Source organism: Rana temporaria, chromosome 4 (genome assembly GCF_905171775.1).
Source record: "Rana temporaria chromosome 4, aRanTem1.1, whole genome shotgun sequence".
Classification (NCBI taxonomy): domain Eukaryota; kingdom Metazoa; phylum Chordata; class Amphibia; order Anura; family Ranidae; genus Rana; species Rana temporaria.
Genome location: NC_053492.1, coordinates 297,429,974 through 297,453,020, shown reverse-complemented (window position 1 = coordinate 297,453,020; position 23,047 = coordinate 297,429,974). Strand labels below are relative to the sequence as shown.

The 23,047-nt window shown below is 41.0% G+C and overlaps 1 protein-coding gene across 1 annotated transcript in view; it reads left to right on the top strand.

The window, feature by feature from the left end:
* Positions 1 to 22,767, top strand: part of MAP3K5 (mitogen-activated protein kinase kinase kinase 5) — a 236,192-nt gene extending 213,425 nt beyond the window's left edge. The window contains exons 22-30 of the mRNA XM_040350503.1: positions 591 to 768; positions 6,688 to 6,856; positions 12,762 to 12,947; positions 13,637 to 13,742; positions 14,603 to 14,840; positions 17,501 to 17,613; positions 18,479 to 18,591; positions 19,085 to 19,161; positions 22,195 to 22,767. Coding sequence (XP_040206437.1) covers positions 591 to 768; positions 6,688 to 6,856; positions 12,762 to 12,947; positions 13,637 to 13,742; positions 14,603 to 14,840; positions 17,501 to 17,613; positions 18,479 to 18,591; positions 19,085 to 19,161; positions 22,195 to 22,258 — 1,244 coding nt within the window. The 3' untranslated portion in view covers positions 22,259 to 22,767. The remainder of the gene's footprint in view (positions 1 to 590; positions 769 to 6,687; positions 6,857 to 12,761; positions 12,948 to 13,636; positions 13,743 to 14,602; positions 14,841 to 17,500; positions 17,614 to 18,478; positions 18,592 to 19,084; positions 19,162 to 22,194) is intronic.
* The last annotated feature ends 280 nt before the right edge of the window (positions 22,768 to 23,047 follow it).

The window sequence follows — 23,047 nt, the reverse complement described above, 5'->3', positions numbered from 1 at the left end:
ACCCATTAACTTTTAATTCTACAGCCACATCAGTTTTAATAATGTTAATAAATATATATTTTAAATATCAGCACTGCCATTGTATAAATTATACTTTCTATCCAGCAAAATCAATAATATGCCATGGGTCTCAAATCTGAGCACATTTTGGGGGTAGACTTCAAATCTTTAAGTCATTGTATTCCTTATTAGTATTTTTCCACAGGAACAAGGAATGAAACATGGTAGTTTCCAGCATTATAAATGTGTTAAAAGGCAAATGAGCTCTGTGTGAAACTTATCTGAAGTGATGGGTTCCAGCACCCCCCAGAGGAACAATAAGGCAGCTTCATCACATTTAATGCATTTCAATGAAATACCTGCTGAGTTACCATATCATTCAGGATACAAATGCTTTTGGATCTGTATCCTGAAGTTGACATACAGAATGTACACTAGTATGGTTTTATATATATATATATATATATATATATATATATATATATATATACACAGAAAAAATGGGAATCATATGGTGTTTATTTGATGAGAGCATTAGTGTTAAAACATGCATATAGTAATGGCTACATTTATTTCTTATTTCTTTACAGAATATCTTAGAAGTATATCATTGCCGGTTCCAGTAATGGTGGAAGATACAAGCAGTAGCAGTGAATATGGATCAGTTTCTCCAGACACTGACTTAAGATCAGAGCCTTTCTCTTTTAAATCAAGAACAAGGTCTTGCGTGGAAAAAGAGGGCAAGAGTCCAAGGAGTTTCTTTCTCGGGTGAATATTGAGTTTGTGTGTTAGTGCGTGTGTTTTGTCAGCTCTAGAATGGCTGGCATGTATCTATATTTAACTCAAATCAACACCTAGATTGGCGGTCAATAATTTTCTTGGTTACTGATAAGAATGTCCTATAGATATTACAATTTATAAGAAATAAAAAGCTAACACTTTCTAGATGTGGCTAGCAGTGTATAATAGTGCATTGAAGCAAAGCCTAGATGTGGCTAGCAGTGTATAATAGTGCATTGAAGCAAAGCCTAGATGTGGCTGTGGACACAGTGTATAATAGTGCATTGAAGCAAAGCCTAGATGTGGCTGTGGACACAGTGTATAATAGTGCATTGAAGCAAAGCCTAGATGTGGCTGTGGACACAGTGTATAATAGTGCATTGAAGCAAAGCCTAGATGTGGCTGTGGACACAGTGTATAATAGTGCATTGAAGAAAAGCCTAGATGTGGCTGTGGACACAGTGTATACTAGTGCATTGAAGCAAAGCCTAGATGTGGCTAGCAGTGTATAATAGTGCATTGAAGCAAAGCCTAGATGTGGCTAGCAGTGTATTATAGTGCATTGAAGCAAAGCCTAGATGTGGCTGTAGACACAGTGTATAATAGTGCATTGAAGCAAAGCCTAGATGTGGCTGTGGACACAGTGTATAATAGTGCATTGAAGAAAAGCCTAGATGTGGCTGTGGACTCAGTGTATAATAGTGCATTGAAGCAAAGCCTAGATGTGGCTGTGGACTCAGTGTACTGTATAATACTGAACTAAAGCAGAGCCTAGATGTGTCTGTGGACACAGTGTACAATAGTGCATTGAAGCAAAGCCTAGATGTGGCTGTGGACACAGTGTATAATAGTGCATTGAAGCAAAGCCTAGATGTGGCTGTGGACACAGTGTACAATAGTGCATTGAAGCAAAGCCTAGATGTGGCTGTGGACTCCGACTCAGTGTACAATAGTGCATTGAAGCAAAGCCTAGATGTGGCTGTGGACTGAGTGTACAATAGTGCATTGAAGCAAAGCCTAGATGTGGCTGTGGACACAGTGTATAATAGTGCATTGAAGCAGAGCCTAGATGTGGCTGTGGACACAGTGTACAATAGTGCATTGAAGCAAAGCCTAGATGTGGCTGTGGACTCCGACTCAGTGTACAATAGTGCATTGAAGCAAAGCCTAGATGTGGCTGTGGACTGAGTGTACAATAGTGCATTGAAGCAAAGCCTAGATGTGGCTGTGGACACAGTGTATAATAGTGCATTGAAGCAAAGCCTAGATGTGGCTGTGGACACAGTGTACAGTAGTGCATTGAAGCAAAGCCTAGATGTGGCTGTGGACACAGTGTATAATAGTGCATTGAAGCAAAGCCTAGATGTGGCTGTGGACACAGTATATAATAGTGCATTGAAGCAAAGCCTAGATGTGGCTAGCAGTGTATAATAGTGCATTGAAGCAAAGCCTAGATGTGGCTAGCAGTGTATAATAGTGCATTGAAGAAAAGCCTAGATGTGGCTGTGGACACAGTGTATAATAGTGCATTGAAGAAAAGCCTAGATGTGGCTGTGGACACAGTATATAATAGTGCATTGAAGCAAAGCCTAGATGTGGCTGTGGACTCAGTGTATAATAGTGCATTGAAGCAAAGCCTAGATGTGGCTAGCAGTGTATAATAGTGCATTGAAGAAAAGCCTAGATGTGGCTGTGGACACAGTGTATAATAGTGCATTGAAGCAAAGCCTAGATGTGGCTGTGGACACAGTGTATAATAGTGCATTGAAGAAAAGCCTAGATGTGGCTGTGGACACAGTGTATAATAGTGCATTGAAGCAAAGCCTAGATGTGGCTATGGACTCAGTGTATAATAGTGCATTGAAGCAAAGCCTAGATGTGGCTAGCAGTGTATAATAGTGCATTGAAGAAAAGCCTAGATGTGGCTGTGGACACAGTGTATAATAGTGCATTGAAGCAAAGCCTAGATGTGGCTGTGGACACAGGGTATAATAGTGCATTGAAGAAAAGCCTAGATGTGGCTGTGGACACAGTGTATAATAGTGCATTGAAGAAAAGCCTAGATGTGGCTGTGGACACAGTGTATAATAGTGCATTGAAGAAAAGCCTAGATGTGGCTGTGGACACAGTGTATAATAGTGCATTGAAGAAAAGCCTAGATGTGGCTGTGGACACAGTGTATAATAGTGCATTGAAGAAAAGCCTAGATGTGGCTGTGGACACAGTGTATAATAGTGCATTGAAGCAAAGCCTAGATGTGGCTGTGGACACTGTATAATACTAGCAATTTTTAAGAACATTCCTAGGTCTAGAACTTGGTGGTGGGGAGGGTGGGACTGGAGAGTTCAAATAGGTTAGGGGGTAGGGAAAGCTATTTCCTGGTATGGAAAATGGGTAACTAAGTATGAGAATGTCTAACCTGTGGGGTCCTCCTAAATTCTAGAACTTGGGAGGGGCTATTGGAGGTTTTAAATCCCAGGTGCAGTAGTGCTCCTGCTTCCAATCCTAGGCAACCTGGATGAAGTAAAACAGGCTTATAACAAAAGAACATAACAGTGAGGGTACCACATCCCCCCCACCCCTCTACCCAGGCATTATCCACTGTATGAGAAGCAGACATTAGATAGTAGGAGGGAAGGGGGCAGAGTAGCCCACCCACGAAAATAGTAATGTGGCATTAAGGAGAACAGTGGAACAATACAACTGCAACTAGTAGGAAGGTGTGTTACCCACGTGTGGAGACAAGATAGTTTGAGAGTTAGACAAGTTGAAGGGAGGATGGTACAGAGATGTAATGTCTTTTTGTTTGCCTTGCTTGTCTGGCTGAGGGTAGAAGACACATGAGGAAGGGAGAGGTCTATGGGAGATGAAAGTGTGATAAAATAATTGGAGTTTATGGTCAAAATAAATTCTTATTTTTTTTCCTACGATCATTGGCTTCATCTAGTAGAATATTTTTCCCATTTACGCATTCTTTATTTTCTGTATGAAGAATAATCAGCTTGGAGGAAATATAGCTGAATAACAATCCCCCATTAGCTCAGAACAATTGTACATTCAGTTTCATACAACGAAAATCTGCAATGTTTTAAATAAATATACCCCTGAGAGTTTTTCTCAGTATGCTTAGATGCTGTCTTAGGCCCCGTACACACGACCAGTTTCCTCGGCAGAATTCAGCTTCCGACCGAGTTTCTGGCTGAATTCTGCCGAGGAAACTGGTCGTGTGTACACTTTCGGCCGAGGAAGCCGACGAGGAGCTCGACGAGGAAATAGAGAACATGTTCTCTATTTCCTCGTTGTTCTATGGGAGCTCTCGTCCCGCCGAGCTCCTCGGCGGCTTCAGTGCTGAACTGGCCGAGGAACTCGATGTGTTTGGCACGTCGAGTTCCTCGGCCGTGTGTACGAGGCCTAAGATTTACCCATGTATTACAGGAAGCTATTTTATCTCTTCTGATTCTCTAATGTGCTAGTGTAAGCTGCCAATTTAAATGCAATTGATAGAAGCAGCAGCAGGTGGCAATATGTTGCTCCAATTTTATTACTGGATGAGCACACTGAATACAAAAAACAAACATCCTTGTTAGCATGCAGCTTAGATTATATGCATGAATTTAAACAGATGTCCAGTTTGAGTCACCTCAGATTTTAGGCTAGTCTTGGCAGTAATAGAGAATCATTTTATCTGAATGATTTGTCACAATACCATCTTTAGTACATGGTGAAACGCCCTAAAAAGGTACTGTACCTACACAGACAGTTTGCCTCCTTTGGGCATTTTTGGTTGGATCAGAAACAATTGCAATTGTGTAGGCACCTTCAGCATCAGACTGATGCTCAGTGGATAAGCTCGCTAAGAAGAACGTTTATTAGCTTTTCCTGTTTAGTCAACATTGTTTCTTTAAAGATGAAAGCTATACATGCAGAGATCAAAATTTAGCCAGTTCGGCAGGGACGGAATGAATTTTAATCCATGTGTGACCGCTGTGGTCAAACAAAAGTCAAACTACTGCTCGTCTTCTGTTCAACCGCCTTGTCAGTATATTTCAGCTTGATCGGTGCCATAGAGTAGACGATAGATTGCAGTGCTAATCTATGAGGGAGTCTCTCTGTAGTCCGAATACAATGACATAGTGGGGAGGATTACCCCATCCACCTTAAATGTGTGGATGAGGGAATCGGGTCAGTTTTTTTCAGTCAACCTGCTGGTATGGCCATGTACTGTATGCCCCATGTATGGCAAACTTGGCATGTGTCACTCTTGCTGCTGTCTCCAGGTTAAATAGAAATCTTTACCCTCTGACCACCCCTACCTCCTCCTCCATAATATTCTGATGCAATGGGGGTTAATAGAGCTAAGTGAGCTGTGCCAATCATTCATCAAGAGTGCCGACTATGCCCATAATTTCTGCCCAACTCCTGCATTCATAGATGTTGTACTATAGCTTTTATAAATAAAACACAATCTACAAATGGAGGAGGTGGACCTTTCAGTCATCCACCTGTTCATAGATTGTTTTTTTTGTTTTTTGCATAGACGCTATAGTGCAGTTCAATCGATGAGGTGGATGGAATGGGGAGTGAAGGATGAACATTTCAACTTAGGCCCCTTTCAGACGTGTGGACCGTATGTGCGCTTTTTCATCCATCCGTTTGCTGTCATCCAACGGCTCAGCAGGCATTTACGGAGCGATCCCCGCTGAGCTTACGGACACACGGAGGCGGATCATTACTGATCCGCCCCGTGTAAAAGGGCCTTTAGGCAGAATCCAGCAACACAAGGGACATCAGGGTTGATATACTAACACTGGAGATGGCAAAATCTGGTGCAGCCGTGCATGGTAGCCAATCAGCTTCTATTTTCAACTTTTTCAAAGAAGCTTTTACAAAAAAAAATGGAAGCCGATTAGTTTCTATGCAGAGTTGCACCAGATTTTGCACGCTCCAGCTTTAGTAAATCAACACCATCGTGTCTCTTATGCTGATTTTTTTTTCTACTAAGCATATACTTTAAAGCGGAGGTAAAAAATGTTTTAAAAGTCAGCAGCTACAAACACTATAGCTGCTGAATTTTAATAAGCACACTTACCTGTCCAGGGTGCCCGCGATGTCGGCCACCGAAGGCCAATCCGTCCTCCGGATCGTGTGTCCCGGCGCCGCCATTCTCACTGCCGATTTTCTACTGCTCATACGCGAGTTACGCTGCGCTTTGCTAATGGGCGCCTGCATTCTGGGACACACACAAGTCCCAGAAGACAGCGCACCCCATTTCCCAGGAGGCAAAGCGAGGGGGAGACGATCACCACGGAATAGGAAGTGGCAAATTAGGACGATCTGCCTAGTAACAGCCATTTCTGGTAAGTATAACCTTTTTTTTTTTTTTTGGAGCCTTTTGGCCTATTTCGGTTTTTTTTAGGATGGACCTCCGCTTTAAGACAGGCCTGCATCCCTCTATTCCCTATAGGAACACAAATGCAAGTTTTTCCAATGCAAGCTTGCATATTTTTTTTAAAGATCTTTTGTTAAAAAGATTGTTCAATGGTCAGTCATGCATGTATGGCCAGCCACCATCTAATATTTTTAGGCAGCATAATCCCTGAAAAAGTAGGGCTCCCAAGCCTCGTAAACATTTCCAGACCTTATACAAATCTGCTAAAGTAATATTACCGGTAGATGTTCTAAAGTTTTATGAGATATAGCATTTGCTGGGATCCATAGTGCTATTTTATCCTAAATATGAATTCTGAGTCAGAGTTTGATAATCCCATTGTTTTTTTAAAACATATCCTTGGATAAATAAAATGCTAATTCTAGACAAGTAAGGTCACTATTAAAAAACAAAACAAAACAGCAGTCTTGTACAATACTGTACATTATGCATTAATGCTATTTTGTTATCCATATTAGGATTCCAGATGAGCAATTTGAAGATCACAGTGCCCCTCCATCTCCAGAGGAACGAGACCCTGGATTCTTCATGCTAAAGAAAGATAGTGAAAGAAGAGCCACTTTGCATCGCATCCTTACTGAGGACCAAGACACTGTAGTTAAAAACCTGGTGGAAGCTTTGGGTCAGGTAAGAAGAGGCTGAACAGACTGTAAATAAAAATCTGGCCAAATTTGACCTTGTTAATGGATTGTTGGAATTCAGGTTTTGGTGCATTTTTGTATGGGGGGGGGGTATCTTTTTGCCATGTTTTTCTGTGGCTTTATCAGAATTTCGTTGGAGTATAGATAATTTCTATCTTGTGTATAACAGAGGTGCACATTATTTCTTCAGTCTACTACTGGTTGCAAATCCAGGACCCTCCCCCCCATACAAAACACATTCTGCTGCACTACTCCTGATTTAATTTAGTAGCATTGTGTAATAACTCACCTTGAGTGCAAGAGTACAAAAAGATTGGCAGAAAATTTTCTGTTTCGGGAGAACATTGATACTGTAACACTACTCTTTAAATGCAGGCTGAGTAGATTAGGGAAGATCCAGAGCTGACCTTGTGTGGATGATTATCACAAAAAAATTATAATGCAGTTGTAGTATCGTGTTTTACATTTGCCTCATTTTACGTACCTCTACCCAAATTCATTAGGTGGAATTCCTTAAATATATTTCAATCTGAGGTACTTTAATAGCTTCTGGTACCAGTAGTTTATCTGCCACAAACAATCCCACATTAGCAAATATGAAAAAGGGGGGGGGGGGGTAGCTGATGTTACACACTGCACAGCATACAGTAGGGAGCTGAGTGGAGGGAAAGGACACATCTCCCTCTACACTGTGTCATATGAAAACTTGCACAGCTGAGGCCCCGTACACACGTCCGAGGAACTCGACGGGCAAAACTCATCGTTTTGCTCGTCGAGTTCTGTGTAAAGCCGCCGAGGATCTCGGCGAGCCAACTTTCCTCATTGAACAACGAGGAAATAGAGAACATGTTCTCTATTTGGCTCGACGAGGAACTCGTCGGCTTCCTCGGCCGAAAGTGTACACACGGCCGGGTTTCTCGGCAGAATTCAGCTCCGATCGAGTTTCTGGCTGAATTCTGCCCAGAAACTCGGTCGTGTGTACGGGACCTGAGGCCCCGTACACACGTCCGAGGAACTCGATGGGCAAAACTCATCGTTTTGCTCGTCGAGTTCTGTGTGAAGCCGCCGAGGATCTCGGCGAGCCAACTTTCCTCATTGAACAACGAGGAAATAGAGAACATGTTCCCTATTTGGCTCGACGAGGAACTAGTCGGCTTCCTCAGCCGAAAGTGTACACACGGCCGGGTTTCTCGGCAGAATTCAGCTCCGATCGAGTTTCTGGCTGAATTCTGCCGAGAAACTCGGTCGTGTGTACGGGGCCTGAGGCTGTCAATCAACCTTGGTGTGCTGGAGGGTGGTGGGGTTGTCTCTGAGGTTCTGTGGTGTCAGAATGATGTGTCGGTCTTAGGTCTGGTTCCCCAGAACAGGTCCCTCTTCATCTGGGAATCCCAGTATGAGTTGGTTTCCTGACTCTGTTGGAAGATGTCTAGATGTTGCAGGACCCTCTGGGAAGGATTGTGAGTACTCCTTGTGACTATACAAATTGCAATATCATCTTAATTTCTTCCCCACCCTTGTAGAGGTACCTCTTTTTTTTCCTAATCCCCTTTTCAGTCAGTCTAGCCTCAGGGTTGGTATCTTTGAATTGTCTTCTGGCCTTAGGGGTTATTTAATTATCCTTTTGGAAATGACGCTATAAGTTTCTCACCTTCTAGGATATCTTGTTGCAAGATTGGTTGCCAGGCCATTTTATCATGGAGTATTCCTTCCATACATCCTAAGTGTTTGGAGTGTGTCTTCGAATTTTGACTGTCAGGGGCTTCTATTATGAACTGCTTTATTATTATTTTGTCCAAGGTTCCCTCTAATCACCTGTTTTCCCAGAGACCAGTCTGAGGCCTTGTACACACGGGCAAGAATCTTGTCAGGAAAAAAACATAGTTTTTCCCGACGAGATTCTTGGCAAGAATCTCTTGCCACCTGAGTGTACACACAGACCTTTCAAAAGAACCGCGGTTCTCTTTAAAGGCAAGAACGCAGTGACGTCATTGCGTACGACGAGCATGCGCTCGTCACATTCGATGCCATCGCCGCCATCTTACTAAACCCTACCTATGCTGTGGAAGCTACCGCGCATGCGTCAAAGTCATTTCGAGCATGTGCGGGTTTCCACGGCAACAGGTAAGTATACACACTCTCGGGTTTCTCGTCGGGAAACAGGCCGACAAGAATCTCGACGAGCAAATAGAGAGCAGGTTCTCTATTTTTCTCGTCGAGATTCTGGCCAGATTTCCAGACGAGAAACCTGAAAGCCTCGTACACACGCTCGGTTTACTCTCCAAGAAAGCTCTGCCAGCAGTTTTCCTGCTGGTTCTTGCCGAGAAAACCGAGCGTGTGTACGAGGCTTCAGTGGGTTTTTTTCTGTTGACCACCTCACTTTATGGGTCTATTTCCTCCTCATGTAATTATGTTGCTTCCACCTGTTTTGGAGGGTTTTTGGGTTTAACAGCCTCTAGCTGCTTCAGGCTCAGTGTTTCCTTAGGTGGAGTATTTCTTCTTGGCAGTGACCTTGTCTGTCCTGTTCTTGAGCACCAGCTTCATCATATGTGACCTCCCATTGGTTGTAGGCAATTTGCTCTGTCTTGCAAGGCATTTCACCTCATCTGGTTCAGTTCGGCTGTTGATCTTTCAAGTAGTTCTGAGTTGCTGACAGCTCCCAGCCCACTCTCATGAGTTTGTTTAGGGCTGTTTTCCACCCCTTTGTTGGACTACTTTTGAACATTCCAACTTTTTCTGAATTCCTGTGTTCCTCAATGACCAAGAAAGATAATAAGATTTTTGTACTTACTGTTAAATGTTTTTTCTTTGAGTCCATTGAGAGACATGGGTCATACCCCGCTGTTTTTTGCTAGCCCTTGGTGCTACTTTGTTACAAAACTAAGGCATTCTGTGTAGAAGAGGGGTTTAATTAACTTTTTTTCTGTTTGCCAGTGCCCCAACTTCCTGTAGATGGCAGCATAACCTATTTTGATTTCCCATGTCAATCAAAGGTATTACAGTACAAAAATCTTTTCCATGTTTATATGCAGACTAAGGTGATATTAAAAGGCAGATCTTGCACAGAGCAGCCTTAATCCTCCTCCTTTTGGGTCACTGCATTTTCCTGTTTTGTGTCCTGTTTATTACCTTGATCATGACTTCACGCAGTTATGTCTGTCAGGCTTGACCTATCGCTTTTTATTGATTCTGATCCTGGGACTTTACTTCAATTTCCTGTCAGTTTTTCAGCTGCCGCCATTAAGGGAAATGTCCAAATTAGACAAAGTCACATCTCTTTTTACAAATCCTGACAAGGATCCATTCCTAAAAGGAATACATATAACACTAGGGACAAGGACTACATACCATCCATTACAATTTTAATATGGAAAATTCAGTATGTGGTATCATTATGACATTTTTACTCCAGGTTATTATTTGACTTAGTATATAGGAGAGTTTTTTTTATAAGTCAAGTTTGTATGAGTCAATAATTTGCCAAGTTTGCAATTTTTCATAATTTGATAATTTAATCAATTTATATATATATATATATATGTATATGTATACAATTGCAACACAAGTCATATTGTAATTGAATGTTATTAAAAATTACCTTTCCTTTTCAATCTGCAGCCGCTGTAATTTTCTGTCACTGCAGTGCAATATGGCTACCTGGAGTTGTTCTGTACACAGAGTGTGTACTGACTACTCCCCATAAAAATCATTTCCTGCTCATGTGATTGGGTCACCAATTTTCCCAGAAGTCTGCCTTAGATACAGGTCAGATTTCAGGCATCCCCTGCAACAAAAATGTCATTTTTTGTGAGACAATCCCAATAGGAACACTACTAAAGTGATGCAGGCCCAGCAGATTTCCTCATTAGTGCTGTGCATGTGCAATTATGACACCACTCACATTAGACACACTTATCACAGGGGCACAGAGGATTTCTTCAGAATAACAAAAGGTAGTGTTGTGGAAATTTTATGAAGATGTATTTAATATGTATTGTTATTGTGTCACCCATTGTTGGTTCTCCCGCCACCCGCTCTAAAGAGCTGACTGGGGCAGACTGAGACTGGTTGAGATAAACTTCCTGATTTGGAGAAGGGTGTTTGTGGAGTGGGGGTGTCGGCCGGCGAAAGTGCCCCTGTATCATGCACAGATATTCGCCTGTAGGATGCATCCAATCTGCAAGCGCATTGTCGGTTTAGCGGATATATGCTCTTGTCATCTCTCTGTGCCTGATCAACACTGTATTGTGACATGAGCATACACTTGCAGATAAGCTCCCCTCATCAGGAACTGTGTTCATTGGTTATTGTATTATTACTGTATCGTTTTGTTATTGAATTATTACTGTATCGTTATTGTATTATTATTGTATCATGCTGTTGCCATATATGGACATTTGCTGTGTGGAGCCCCCATGCTGTGTCCTGGCTTCCCATGGAGGAGGTCACATGCTGTGACATCACTTCCTATGGTCACACGCTGTGACCTCCTCCAATCAGCTGTGGTTTGTGAAGGCTTTTGTTATAATAAAAGGACACTGTATGGGCATCGGCAGGGGAGTCTTGCTATGATGCTGAGATGAGAACAGGCTGGTGTTGATGTTTGGTTATTGAAAGAATGCATGGTCAGTGAACCTTTTAGCTTAACCACTTAAGGACCGCCTCCTGTAAATATACGTCAGCAGAATGGCACGGCTGGGCAGATGTACGTCCTGTACATCTACCCAGCCGTGGGTCGTGGGCGCGCGCCCGCGACCCGGTCCGAAGCTGCGGGACCCGATCGCCGCTGGGGTCCCACGATCGGTCCCAGGAGCTGAAGAACGGGGAGAGACGCGTGTAAACACGGCTTCCCAGTGCTTCACTGTGGCGGCTGCATCGATCGTGTCATCCCCTTTATAGGGAGACACAATCGATGACGACACCCCCCTACAGTTGTAAACACACACTAGGTGAAACATAACTCCTTCAGCGCCCCCTGTGGTTAACTCCCAAACTGCAACTGTCATTTCCACAATAAACAATGCATTTTAAATGCATTTTTTGCTGTGAAAATGACAATGGTCCCAAAAATGTGTCAAAATTGTCCGAAGTGTCCGCCATAATGTCGCAGTGACGAAAAAATTTGCTGATCGCCGCCATTAGTAGTAAAAGAAAATAAAATAATAAAAATGCAATAAAACTATCCCCTATTTTGTAAACGCTATACATTTTGCGCAAACCGACCGATAAACGTTTATTGCGATTTTTTTTACCAAAAATATGTAGAAGAATACGTATCGGCCTAAACTGAGGAAAAAATAAAAATGTTTATATATTTTTGGGGGATATTTATTATAGCAAAAAGTAAAAAATATTGTTTTTTTTTCAAAATTGTCGCTCTATTTTTGTTTATAGAGCAAAAAATAAAAAACGCAGAGGTGATCAAATACCACCAAAAGAAAGCTCTATTTGTGGGGAAAAAAGGACGCCGATTTTGTTTGGGAGCCACATCGCACGACCGCGCAATTGTCAGTTAAAGCAACGCAGTGCCGAATCGCAAAAAGGGGCCTGGTCCTTTACCTGCATTTTGGTCCGGGGCTTAAGTGGTTAAAGATAGATTATTTCACTAAGATAAAGTGTGTGCTTACTAGCACAGGCAGAATAGCGGTGTGCTCTGCATATAACCAATTTTGCCACGTCAGTAGGAATCTGCAACAAAGGTTGTTATAATCCTTGCAATGTACATAGATCACCCAGACTGTAATGTTTTTTTTTTTCCCCAACAAAAGTGGAGTTACTCTTTAATCTAATCAGTATGAAATGTGTAGGTATATTGTGTTCGTATGTACCATTTGCATTTGTAAGGAACATTTGTTAGTAATTCATGTTAATTAAATATTATATGGTTTTAATAGGGTGCAGATGCAACTAAATTAAAATGGGACCATATAACAACTCTGGTGATCAGTCTACGAGAGTTCATAAGATCAACTGACCGTAAAATCATAGCTACAACCCTGTCAAAACTGAAACTTGAGCTGGACTTTGACAGTCATGCCATCAGCCAGATCCAAGTGGCTTTGTTTGGCTTTCAAGATGCGGTAAGTAAAAGAAAGATTATTGGAAAGAACGGACTTCATTTTTAAAAATTGTGAAGAGCTGTTTTCTGGCTGTTAAAAGACAGGGATGAGATTTGCATTTTTTTTGTTTTCTTTACCCTGATATAGCATATATCATGCCATTCATGCAGCATGACACGTGATAGTGACATCTTTGTTGATTTTATTAAAGCGAGAAACTTTATTTCCAAGTCCTAAGTGAACGCTTTCATTCTCCACCAAACCCTACTAGCCCCGGATTCACACCCCTGGAACCCAATATAATGGAAAGTGGATATCAGACCTTCATTTTCATGTTATAATCACATCTCATGAAGTTAAGTGAGGTGCCTACTCTGTGACATTTAATGTGTCAATGAGTTTTTTATGTTCAGTTATTTAAAGAAACTTAGTACAAGTGGATACATTTATGAGTACTGATGCAAAACAGAGCTACAAATTTACCTAAAGCAAGCAGTCATTTTTCTAAATTACACATTAGAAATTGCCATCTTTTCCTTTGTTCAAACATTCATAATTGCTCACAATTTTGTAAAAGATCAGTATCAGATGTACTTCAGTTACAAGAGACTAATTTTCACTTTTGCACAGTAGAACAATTGCTGCTCAAATGTTTGCGATCTTGAATGATAGTGAAGCATTAGCTTAGTGAATGTTTTCTGTTTAACCAGGTGAATGCAGTGCTCCGAAATCACAATATCAAGCCCCACTGGATGTTTGCTCTAGACAGCATAATTCGTAAGGCTGTGCAAACAGCCATTACCACATTAGTTCCAGGTAAGTCAAACAACAATTGTCTGTTGACTCTATAAATCCCATATGTGATTAGAGTTCATTACTATAGTAAATTGGATAGTACTTTTTTCATTCACCTGTCTTAAGTGCTGTTTAACTCCATCTATATATTCTCCAGTATAAACTCACAATGGCTACAGACAGGCATGCTAGCAGCTTGCTTTATGATATATCACCTACTTGATCCTGGCATTCTTTAATAGTAACCTGGGTTAAAGCGGATCTCCATATTTCCTTTCAATTTAAATAGTTTGTTTGGACCAAGCTGGTGTAAACCAACTACAGTATTTCCTTCACTAATGGAAAAAGTCAGACGGAATTTTTTCATCGGATATTCCGACCGTGTGTATGCCCCATCTGACTTTTTCCGTCGGGAATGCAGACGGACTTAGAAAGAGAACATGTTCTCTTTTTTTCAGACGGAAACATTTTCTATCGGAAATTCCTTTCGTCTGTATGGAATTTCAACTGCATGCTCGGAAACAATTTGACGCATGCTCTTCGTTATTCTATGCTCGTCGTAGTGTTGTACGTCACCGCCTTTTCGACAGTCGGAATTTGGTGTGTCCGTGTGTATGCAAGACAGCCTAAGCGGAATTCCGTTGGAAAAACCCATCGGAGTTTATTCTGATGGGAAATCCAATCGTGTGTACGGAGCATAAAGTGATGCAGTGTCCCTAAGCACTGTACAGTATGTGCTGCATGTAGCTTCAGCTACATATGAAATATGAAACATTACTGAATAACAATAATTAAATTATTAATAAGTAGCAGTGAATTATTAAAAATCTGTGTGTATGCAATCCTGAAAATGATCTGACTTATAATTTATGAATCCACAGAACTGAGGCCACATTTTAGCATCACCTCTGAAAGTGACCCAGCAGATGACATAGAGGTTGAGGAGGATCACAATGAACACGCCACACAAGAGCCCAGCCAAGGGCCAAGTGCAGTAAATGATGACAATGTACATACATCAGGAGTGAGCACCCTCAGCTCCACCATGTCTCATGAATCCCAGAATGCTCAGAGGTCACTCAACATGCAACTGGGGAGACTGAAAATTGAGTCAAACAGGTAAGTAAAGTTCTTGGTTGGAACTATCGTTTAAATGTATGTGAATTTTGTGTAAAAGTTTTCTTTTCAGTATACAGGGAGTGCAGAATTATTAGGCAAATGAGTATTTTGACCACATCATCTTCTTTATGCATGTTGTCTTACTCCAAGCTGTATAGGCTCGAAAGCCTACTACCAATTAAGCATATTAGGTGATGTGCATCTCTGTAATGAGAAGGGGTGTGGTCTAATGACATCAACACCCTATATCAGGTGTGCATAATTATTAGGCAACTTCCTTTCCTTTGGCAAAATGGGTCAAAAGAAGGACTTGACAGGCTCAGAAAAGTCAAAAATAGTGAGATATCTTGCAGAGGGATGCAGCACTCTTAAAATTGCAAAGCTTCTGAAGCGTGATCATCGAACAATCAAGCGTTTCATTCAAAATAGTCAACAGGGTCGCAAGAAGCGTGTGGAAAAACCAAGGCGCAAAATAACTGCCCATGAACTGAGAAAAGTCAAGCCTGCAGCTGCCAAGATGCCACTTGCCACCAGTTTGGCCATATTTCAGAGCTGCAACATCACTGGAGTGCCCAAAAGCACAAGGTGTGCAATACTCAGAGACATGGCCAAGGTAAGAAAGGCTGAAAGACGACCACCACTGAACAAGACACACAAGCTGAAACGTCAAGACTGTGCCAAGAAATATCTCAAGACTGATTTTTCTAAGGTTTTATGGACTGATGAAATGAGAGTGAGTCTTGATGGGCCCGTGGCTGGATTGGTAAAGGGCAGAGAGCTCCAGTCCGACTCAGACGCCAGCAAGGTGGAGGTGGAGTACTGGTTTGGGCTGGTATCATCAAAGATGAGCTTGTGGGGCCTTTTCGGGTTGAGGATGGAGTCAAGCTCAACTCCCAGTCCTACTGGCAGTTTCTGGAAGACACCTTCTTCAAGCAGTGGTACAGGAAGAAGTCTGCATCCTTCAAGAAAAACATGATTTTCATGCAGGACAATGCTCCATCACACGCGTCCAAGTACTCCACAGCGTGGCTGGCAAGAAAGGGTATAAAAGAAGAAAAACTAATGACATGGCCTCCTTGTTCACCTGATCTGAACCCCATTGAGAACCTGTGGTCCATCATCAAATGTGAGATTTACAAGGAGGGAAAACAGTACACCTCTCTGAACAGTGTCTGGGAGGCTGCGGTTGCTGCTGCACGCAATGTTGACGGTGAACAGATCAAAACACTGACAGAATCCATGGATGGCAGGCTTTTGAGTGTCCTTGCAAAGAAAGGTGGCTATATTGGTCACTGATTTGTTTTTGTTTTGTTTTTGAATGTCAGAAATGTATATTTGTGAATGTTGAGATGTTATATTGGTTTCACTGGTAAAAATAAATAATTGAAATGGGTATATATTTGTTTTTTGTTAAGTTGCCTAATAATTATGCACAGTAATAGTCACCTGCACACACAGATATCCCCCTAAAATAGCTAAAACTAAAAACAAACTAAAAACTACTTCCAAAAATATTCAGCTTTGATATTAATGAGTTTTTGGGGTTCATTGAGAACATGGTTGTTGTTCAATAATAAAATTAATCCTCAAAAATACAACTTGCCTAATAATTCTGCACTCCCTGTACAGTAAAACCTTGGATTGCAAGCATAATTTGTTTTCGGAAGCATGCTTGTAATCCAAAGCACTTGTATATCAAAGCAAATTTTCCCATAAGAAATAATGGAAATTCAGATGATTTGTTCCACAACCATTTATTTATAAATCCTTCCGTTTATTGTCCATATAAAAAGATTATAGCAATGTGATAGGTTGTGTAACCATAAACTGTCCATCCACAAATGGAAGCCTCCACAAGGGCATTAGAAACAAAATCCATCAGGAGCTTCAGAGTATAAAAGAGAACAGAGGCGCCTCTATGTGTAGCAATATGGTTACATTTAATGAAGGTACAACATTTAGCAACTCACATGGTAAATGATAAAAAGAGGCACACATAGGTATGCAGGCATCGGGGGTAAAGCTGTCCACATAGACTATCCTCCGCACTGCTGGCTCTTACCGATGTCAGTCTGCAATTGTGACCGGGAAGACTACCCTGCAGTAGAGCGATCTGAAAGTCAGGCTTGAAGGGCTCATGGAGCGCAGCGTGGAAGGGATGACGTCGATGGCGGTGCGGAGGCTGGTCTATGTGGACAGCTTTACCCCAGATGCCTGCATACTTAGATGTGCCTCTTTAAATCATCAACCATGTGAGTTATTAAATGTTGTACCTTCATTAAATGTAACCATATTGCTACACTTAGAGGAGACTCTTCTTTTTTTATACTCAGTTGTGACATGAAGCTACTCTTATATCAAGACATCGCTTGAATATCAAGTCAAAATTAATGAAAAAATGTAGCTTGTCTTGCAAAACGCTCTCAAACCAAGTTACTCTCAAACCAAGGTTTTACTGTACAAGTAATCTGTCAACTCTATTTATAAAAAAAGTTTAGTATATAATATTGGGTACCAGAATGACACCCTCTCTTTAGTTAGATCATAGCTGTATTTAATACGGTAGTACAAGAGGGACTGATAATATATACTTTGCACATAGCAATTGTTCTTTGCAATTGCCTTCTAACTACTGCATATAATATTTCTCTGCTGTTTAGGCTTTTGGAGGAGCTGTTACAGAAGGAGAGAGATTTCCAGGCTCTTCTACGTCAGGCTATTGAAGAAAAGGATCACGAGATCAAACGTCTTCAGCACAGGTCCCAGCCAATAAGTAAGTAACAGAGATTATGTTTCACCATTATAAATGAGAACGCAAGAGGCGATATATCTTTCTCCCTCTCTCTCTTAGTGAGGACTGTCATGTCCAAGAGTTATATATATTTTTATCCAATGTTGAATGATTTCCCAATTTACTTATTTCTCCAGCATAGATGCCATTGAATAGAATGTATTTATTTTTTATACCCCAAATTGGCCTTTCAGAACTGGTTGACACTATGGTCATGCATGATATATTAACTTTGTCTATTTTTTTTCTAAAACTTCAACATTTAGATTTTTTTTAGTTTTAAATGGTGGTCATGTGACTGATCAGCCTTCCATTTGGTCCCTTTACTGTATACTGGGGAGGGGGTTGCCCAACTGTGTACACTGTGGGGTTGATTTACTAAGACTGGAAAATGCTAAATCCAGTGCAGCTCTGCACAAAAAATCAATCAGCTTCCAGGTATTTCTTTTTTTGTCAAAGCATAATTGAACAAGCTGAAATTAAAAGCTGATTGGCTACCATGCACCAGATTTTGCACTCCAGTTTTAGTAAATCAACCCTTACAAAGGCAGGCATGTGCTTTATAGTAACTCATTACATGTTACACCCTATTTTGTTTTCCTTTTATTGGTTGAACTAGATGGACTTGTGTCTTTTTTTAACCAGACTATGTAATATGTTACAAAAGGTGAACTTATCCTTTAAGGCACGTAGGTAATTTGGCGCACTTACATTTTTTTTTACTATGAACAAAAAAGACAAATATACTTTTAAGCATTCCTGTGTAGGGTTAATTTATAATAATGTGCCAGAAATAATTTAATCTAACTATTCTCGATAATGATTTTTATCTATAATTTTTGTTTAGATATTCCTGGGATTTCAGTGTCCCACACAAGACCATCCAATTCAAGCAACGAAGATCTTGAACTTATTTACTGGTTGCAGCAGCATCATGTGGAGGAGGACACAATAAACAAGGTATTTAAATTCTCGACAAAAGTAATCAATCTAAGATTGATCAACTATGTAATGTAAGGGCCCCAAGCCCACCCTTTTTTTAAGCCAATTATCACGTGCTTCTAGAAAAAAAAAAAAAAACATTGGAATGCATACGTCCGGCACCCTGCATGTAGATAAGAGGCCAGGCGCATGTATTAGTGGGGTGGCGCCCCTGGCCCCGTATATGCACAGGCCGTCACTGGCAGGGCGTGAATACCAGATATTTTGTGGTGTGTTGTACACTTGAATACTGTGCTGCTCATTGTTTACCACCCTTGTAAGTTTTAAAGGTTGATATTTGTGCTGGATTTGTATTGGGGATGTAATGCTTAGCAGATTTATATTACAATTTTACCAATGTAGCAGAGTACCATGCAAAAATCAAGCAATTATTTGAGACCATCTAATGTTCTAAAAATATAGATATGCAGAATATTTTGTAATGCTACTTATACTTCCTTATTTGCTTTAGTTTTTGGCAGAAGATTATCGGTTGGAGGATATCCTGTGGCATGTTACAAGAGAGGACTTAAAGTCTATGGATCTCAGGTAGTTTACCAATATTACTGCTTATTTACCAATAGTATCATAGAACCTTATAGAAGGGAAAGTATATTGTGGTTCTAGTATCTCCAGGTTCTGTAACCCATTGTGGATTATATTTATTTTCATAAAGGATTAAAAAGAGCAGTCTTGTTTTGACTAAAACTAAATTTGCTTGGAAGTTAAAGAGTTAAGCCTCGTACACACGCTCGGTTTTCTCGGCAAGAACCAGCAAGAAAAACTGCTGGCAGAGATTTCTTGCCGAGTATACCGTGCGTGTGTACGAGGCTTTCAGGTTTCTCGACAAGAAAACTGCCCAGAATCTAGACGAGAAAAATAGAGAACATGTTCTCTATTTTTCTCGTTGTGAAATTCTCGGCAGTTTTCCTGCCGAGAAACCTGAGAGTGTGTATACTTACCTGTCGCAGTGGAAAACCCCCGCATGCTCAAAATGACTTTGACGCATGCGCGGTAGCTTCCTAGGCATAGGTAGGGTGCAGCAAGATGGCGGCGACGGCATTGAATGTGACGAGCGCATGTTCGTCATACGCGATGACGTCACCGCATTCTTTCCTTTTAAGAGAACCGCGGTTCTTTTGAATGGAGTGTCTGTACACTCGGGTGGCAAGAGATTCTTGCCAAGAATCTCGTCAGGGAAAACAACGTTTTTTTCCTGACGAGATTCTGGCCCGTGTGTACAGGGCTTAAGGTGAAAGACTGAAGGATGCAGTTCACAAATATGTCAAAGTTTCATGTGGATACAATTAATGCCGGTTCACACTGTCAGTCGACTTGTCAGCCCTTACAAGTCACGCTACAATTGGTAGAATGGAACCGTTCTAATAGGAACGACTCAAGTCAGAGCGACTTAGAAAAAGGTTCCTGTACTACTTGGGGGCAACTTCGGAGTGGCTTGCATTGACTTCTATAGAGAAGTCGTTTTGCAAGCCGTGCTGAAGTCGCGCTGTAAGGGGCGGCTTCAGAGTGGGACGAGAGTTGGGCGACTTTTAAGCCACCCCTGTGTAAACCGGCACTTATGAACTAACACAAACAGAAACTTCAAAACATTAAGACAATAAAAAAAATTCACTCTCCAGTGTTGGTAAATCAACCCCAGTACATCTATTATACACAGAAATAAGAATGAATCCCAAAGCCCACAGTTAAGGATCAGCGGAGTCACAAGTGTCCTTGATACTCAAAGGATTTTGTAAGAAACAAAATGTGTGATTTTGCTGTTTTCCCTGTTTTTTGGGTGATCGGATGTAAACGGATCTCCCATCACTCTGTTGGTAGCAGATAGGATCGGATTGGATGTTGGCGGGTGTATAACGGACACAATGGATGGTCAGATCGGGTCCACCTGAAAATCGGACAGGTGGACCCGATCTGACCATCCATTGTGTCCGCTCTGCATCAGCGGAGCAGACATGGACCTGACATCCGCCTGCTCAGCGGGGATCAGCGGACAGATCGCCAGCTGAGCAGGTGGATTCACTGGTGGAGTTTCACTCATTGTTCACACACACACACAGACTGACACATTTTATAATTTGCCCACTTCTTAACAAATCAATTCACATGCCATCATTACAGTATGCCTTGATCACTACTTAATTATGGCATGCATTTAATTTATTTGCTTCTGTCAATGGAGTTTAATGCTTTTTCATGCAGTATTTTACCAAATGTTTTCAGCGTTTTGCGGTAAATACTGCAAAATGGTATAGTGAATTGACAGTTACAGGATCGTATGCAATATTTAGGCAAAATGTGTCTGGACACCTAAATATCGCATGCAAGTTCCTCTTGTGAATGGACCCTATATAGTAATAACAAAAGGTGTAGGCATCAATAGGGTTTTAAAGCAAACCTTTATTAAGAGTAACATGGGGAATTTTTCATCAAACCCACCTCACTCTGGCTAGGTTACACAAGATGGGTCTCCTGCCCTCGGCTGCCTGTTTCCACAACTGTGGCCAAGAGGCCGATTTCTTACACTGCTTCTGGTCATGCCCAGTAGTCCGGGACTTCTGGGAAGAAGTGGGTGCTTTCATCTCATCGGCGCTAGGCCTCCCAAACATAATCCACCCCAAGAACTTTTGGCGAATTACACCTATCATCACATGCCAAGAGACTGCTCCGTATACTCTTCTTCTATTTTAAAAAAGCTATTTTACTGTCCTGGAAGGGCACACAGACCTCTCTGAAATCCCTCTGGTTAAAACGTATTAATGACGCTATCCCACTGTATAAACGTACTTTTGAACTCTGGAAACGGAACAAAACCTTCCACAAAATTTGGGGTGAGATGAAAGCTAGTCCGCTAACCCTCTCCCGGCACGGATTGTATTGCTCTTGCTTTACCATTGATGGGCCGTGCCTCACGGATCTCTAATGTCTGGACCTCCGCTTTTGCTATATCCCGGTATTATACCTGATCCTTTTACCACTGTGACTACTTTATATTTTGCACTGATGTCAGTTAATTTTTCTACGTTTGAGTGTATTGCCTAACGTTTATGACCAGGTTGTCTGGTGGTATTGTTGTTGTTTTTTTTGTATGTTTCTTTCTGTTTGTTGGTTTGTCTTAAACCTAATAAAAATATCTTTAAAAAAAAAAAAAGAGTAACATGGGGACTGGCGTTGTTCTCTTTCTGAAAATGCTAGCTGTCTGATTGGCATGGTGACACTCTGGTTTCAGTTTTTTTTCCAATTCAGTGACACAAAACATTAATGCAATTAAGGAAAGGCAGCGTAAAATCAGAAAACTTCCATTTTGGATCAGTGACTGAAAGTATTAGGTCTAATTCACAATGTTGCAGTCTGTTATTACATGCTTTTTCATGTGACAATGTGTACATGCACCCCAGGGTGCCATTTAGAGGGAATTCAGTCAGAGGGTCAGCATGACAGCCGGCAGCCCGACAGCTAGCAGGTTCTGAATTTAAAGTCATCAATGGCATGGAGTTAGGCCTTACTTAAAATCCACTGTACAATTTCCACAAAAGTAACATGCACTTTTGTTTTTCATTACAGGGGAGGAGCCTTGTGTGCAATTTGGAGGGCCATTACCGACTCTAGAGAAAAGCAGTCTTCTTGACAACTTATTCTGATTTCACAAAGAATTTATTGGGATTTTCAAGGTGTTACAACGAAGCTGTAAACAGACAACCATAGTACAGTCCAAAGATGCAACTGCAGCAACAAAGGCATGCAAGAACATTATTCAAAATATCGTAGCAAGGAACATTCGCTAAGATGAGTCATAGAAAACTAAGAAAATGGCAGAAAAGAAGCTTTTTGGTTTGTCACTTACAATGGATTATTGGAAAAAGGAGGATGCTCCTTGTTGGCTATAAAAAAAACAAACAAAAAAAAAACCTTATAGGGTGGCGAAAATAAATGAGATCTATCCGCTCTTGCTGCCGCCAAAGTTGACAAATCATTTTGTATAGCTATAAGTCATGCCAGGTTACCTGGTAAAGCCACGGTTGCACTTTATACCTGTTTTTGTTTACTAATGTGAAGTCATCACATAATCCTAAAAGCATTCTGTTCCCCTGAATAACATTCTAAAATATATTGTAATAGGGTTGTCCCGATACCACTTTTTTGAGACCGAGTACAAGTACCGATACTTTTTTTCAAGTACTCGCCGATACCGAATACCGATACTTTTTTTTTATGTCATGTGACGGTATTTTATAAAAAAAATTTTTACAGTGATTTTTTTAGTTTTTTTGGGGGAAGGTGGATTGTCAGTGTGTTTTTTTTATTTACATTTTATTTTTATTTATTTAAAAAAAAAATATTTATTGCAATTTTTTTTTTTGTTTAATCAGCCCTGTTGGGGGGCTTTGGTGAGATATCGGGGGTCTTAACAGACCTC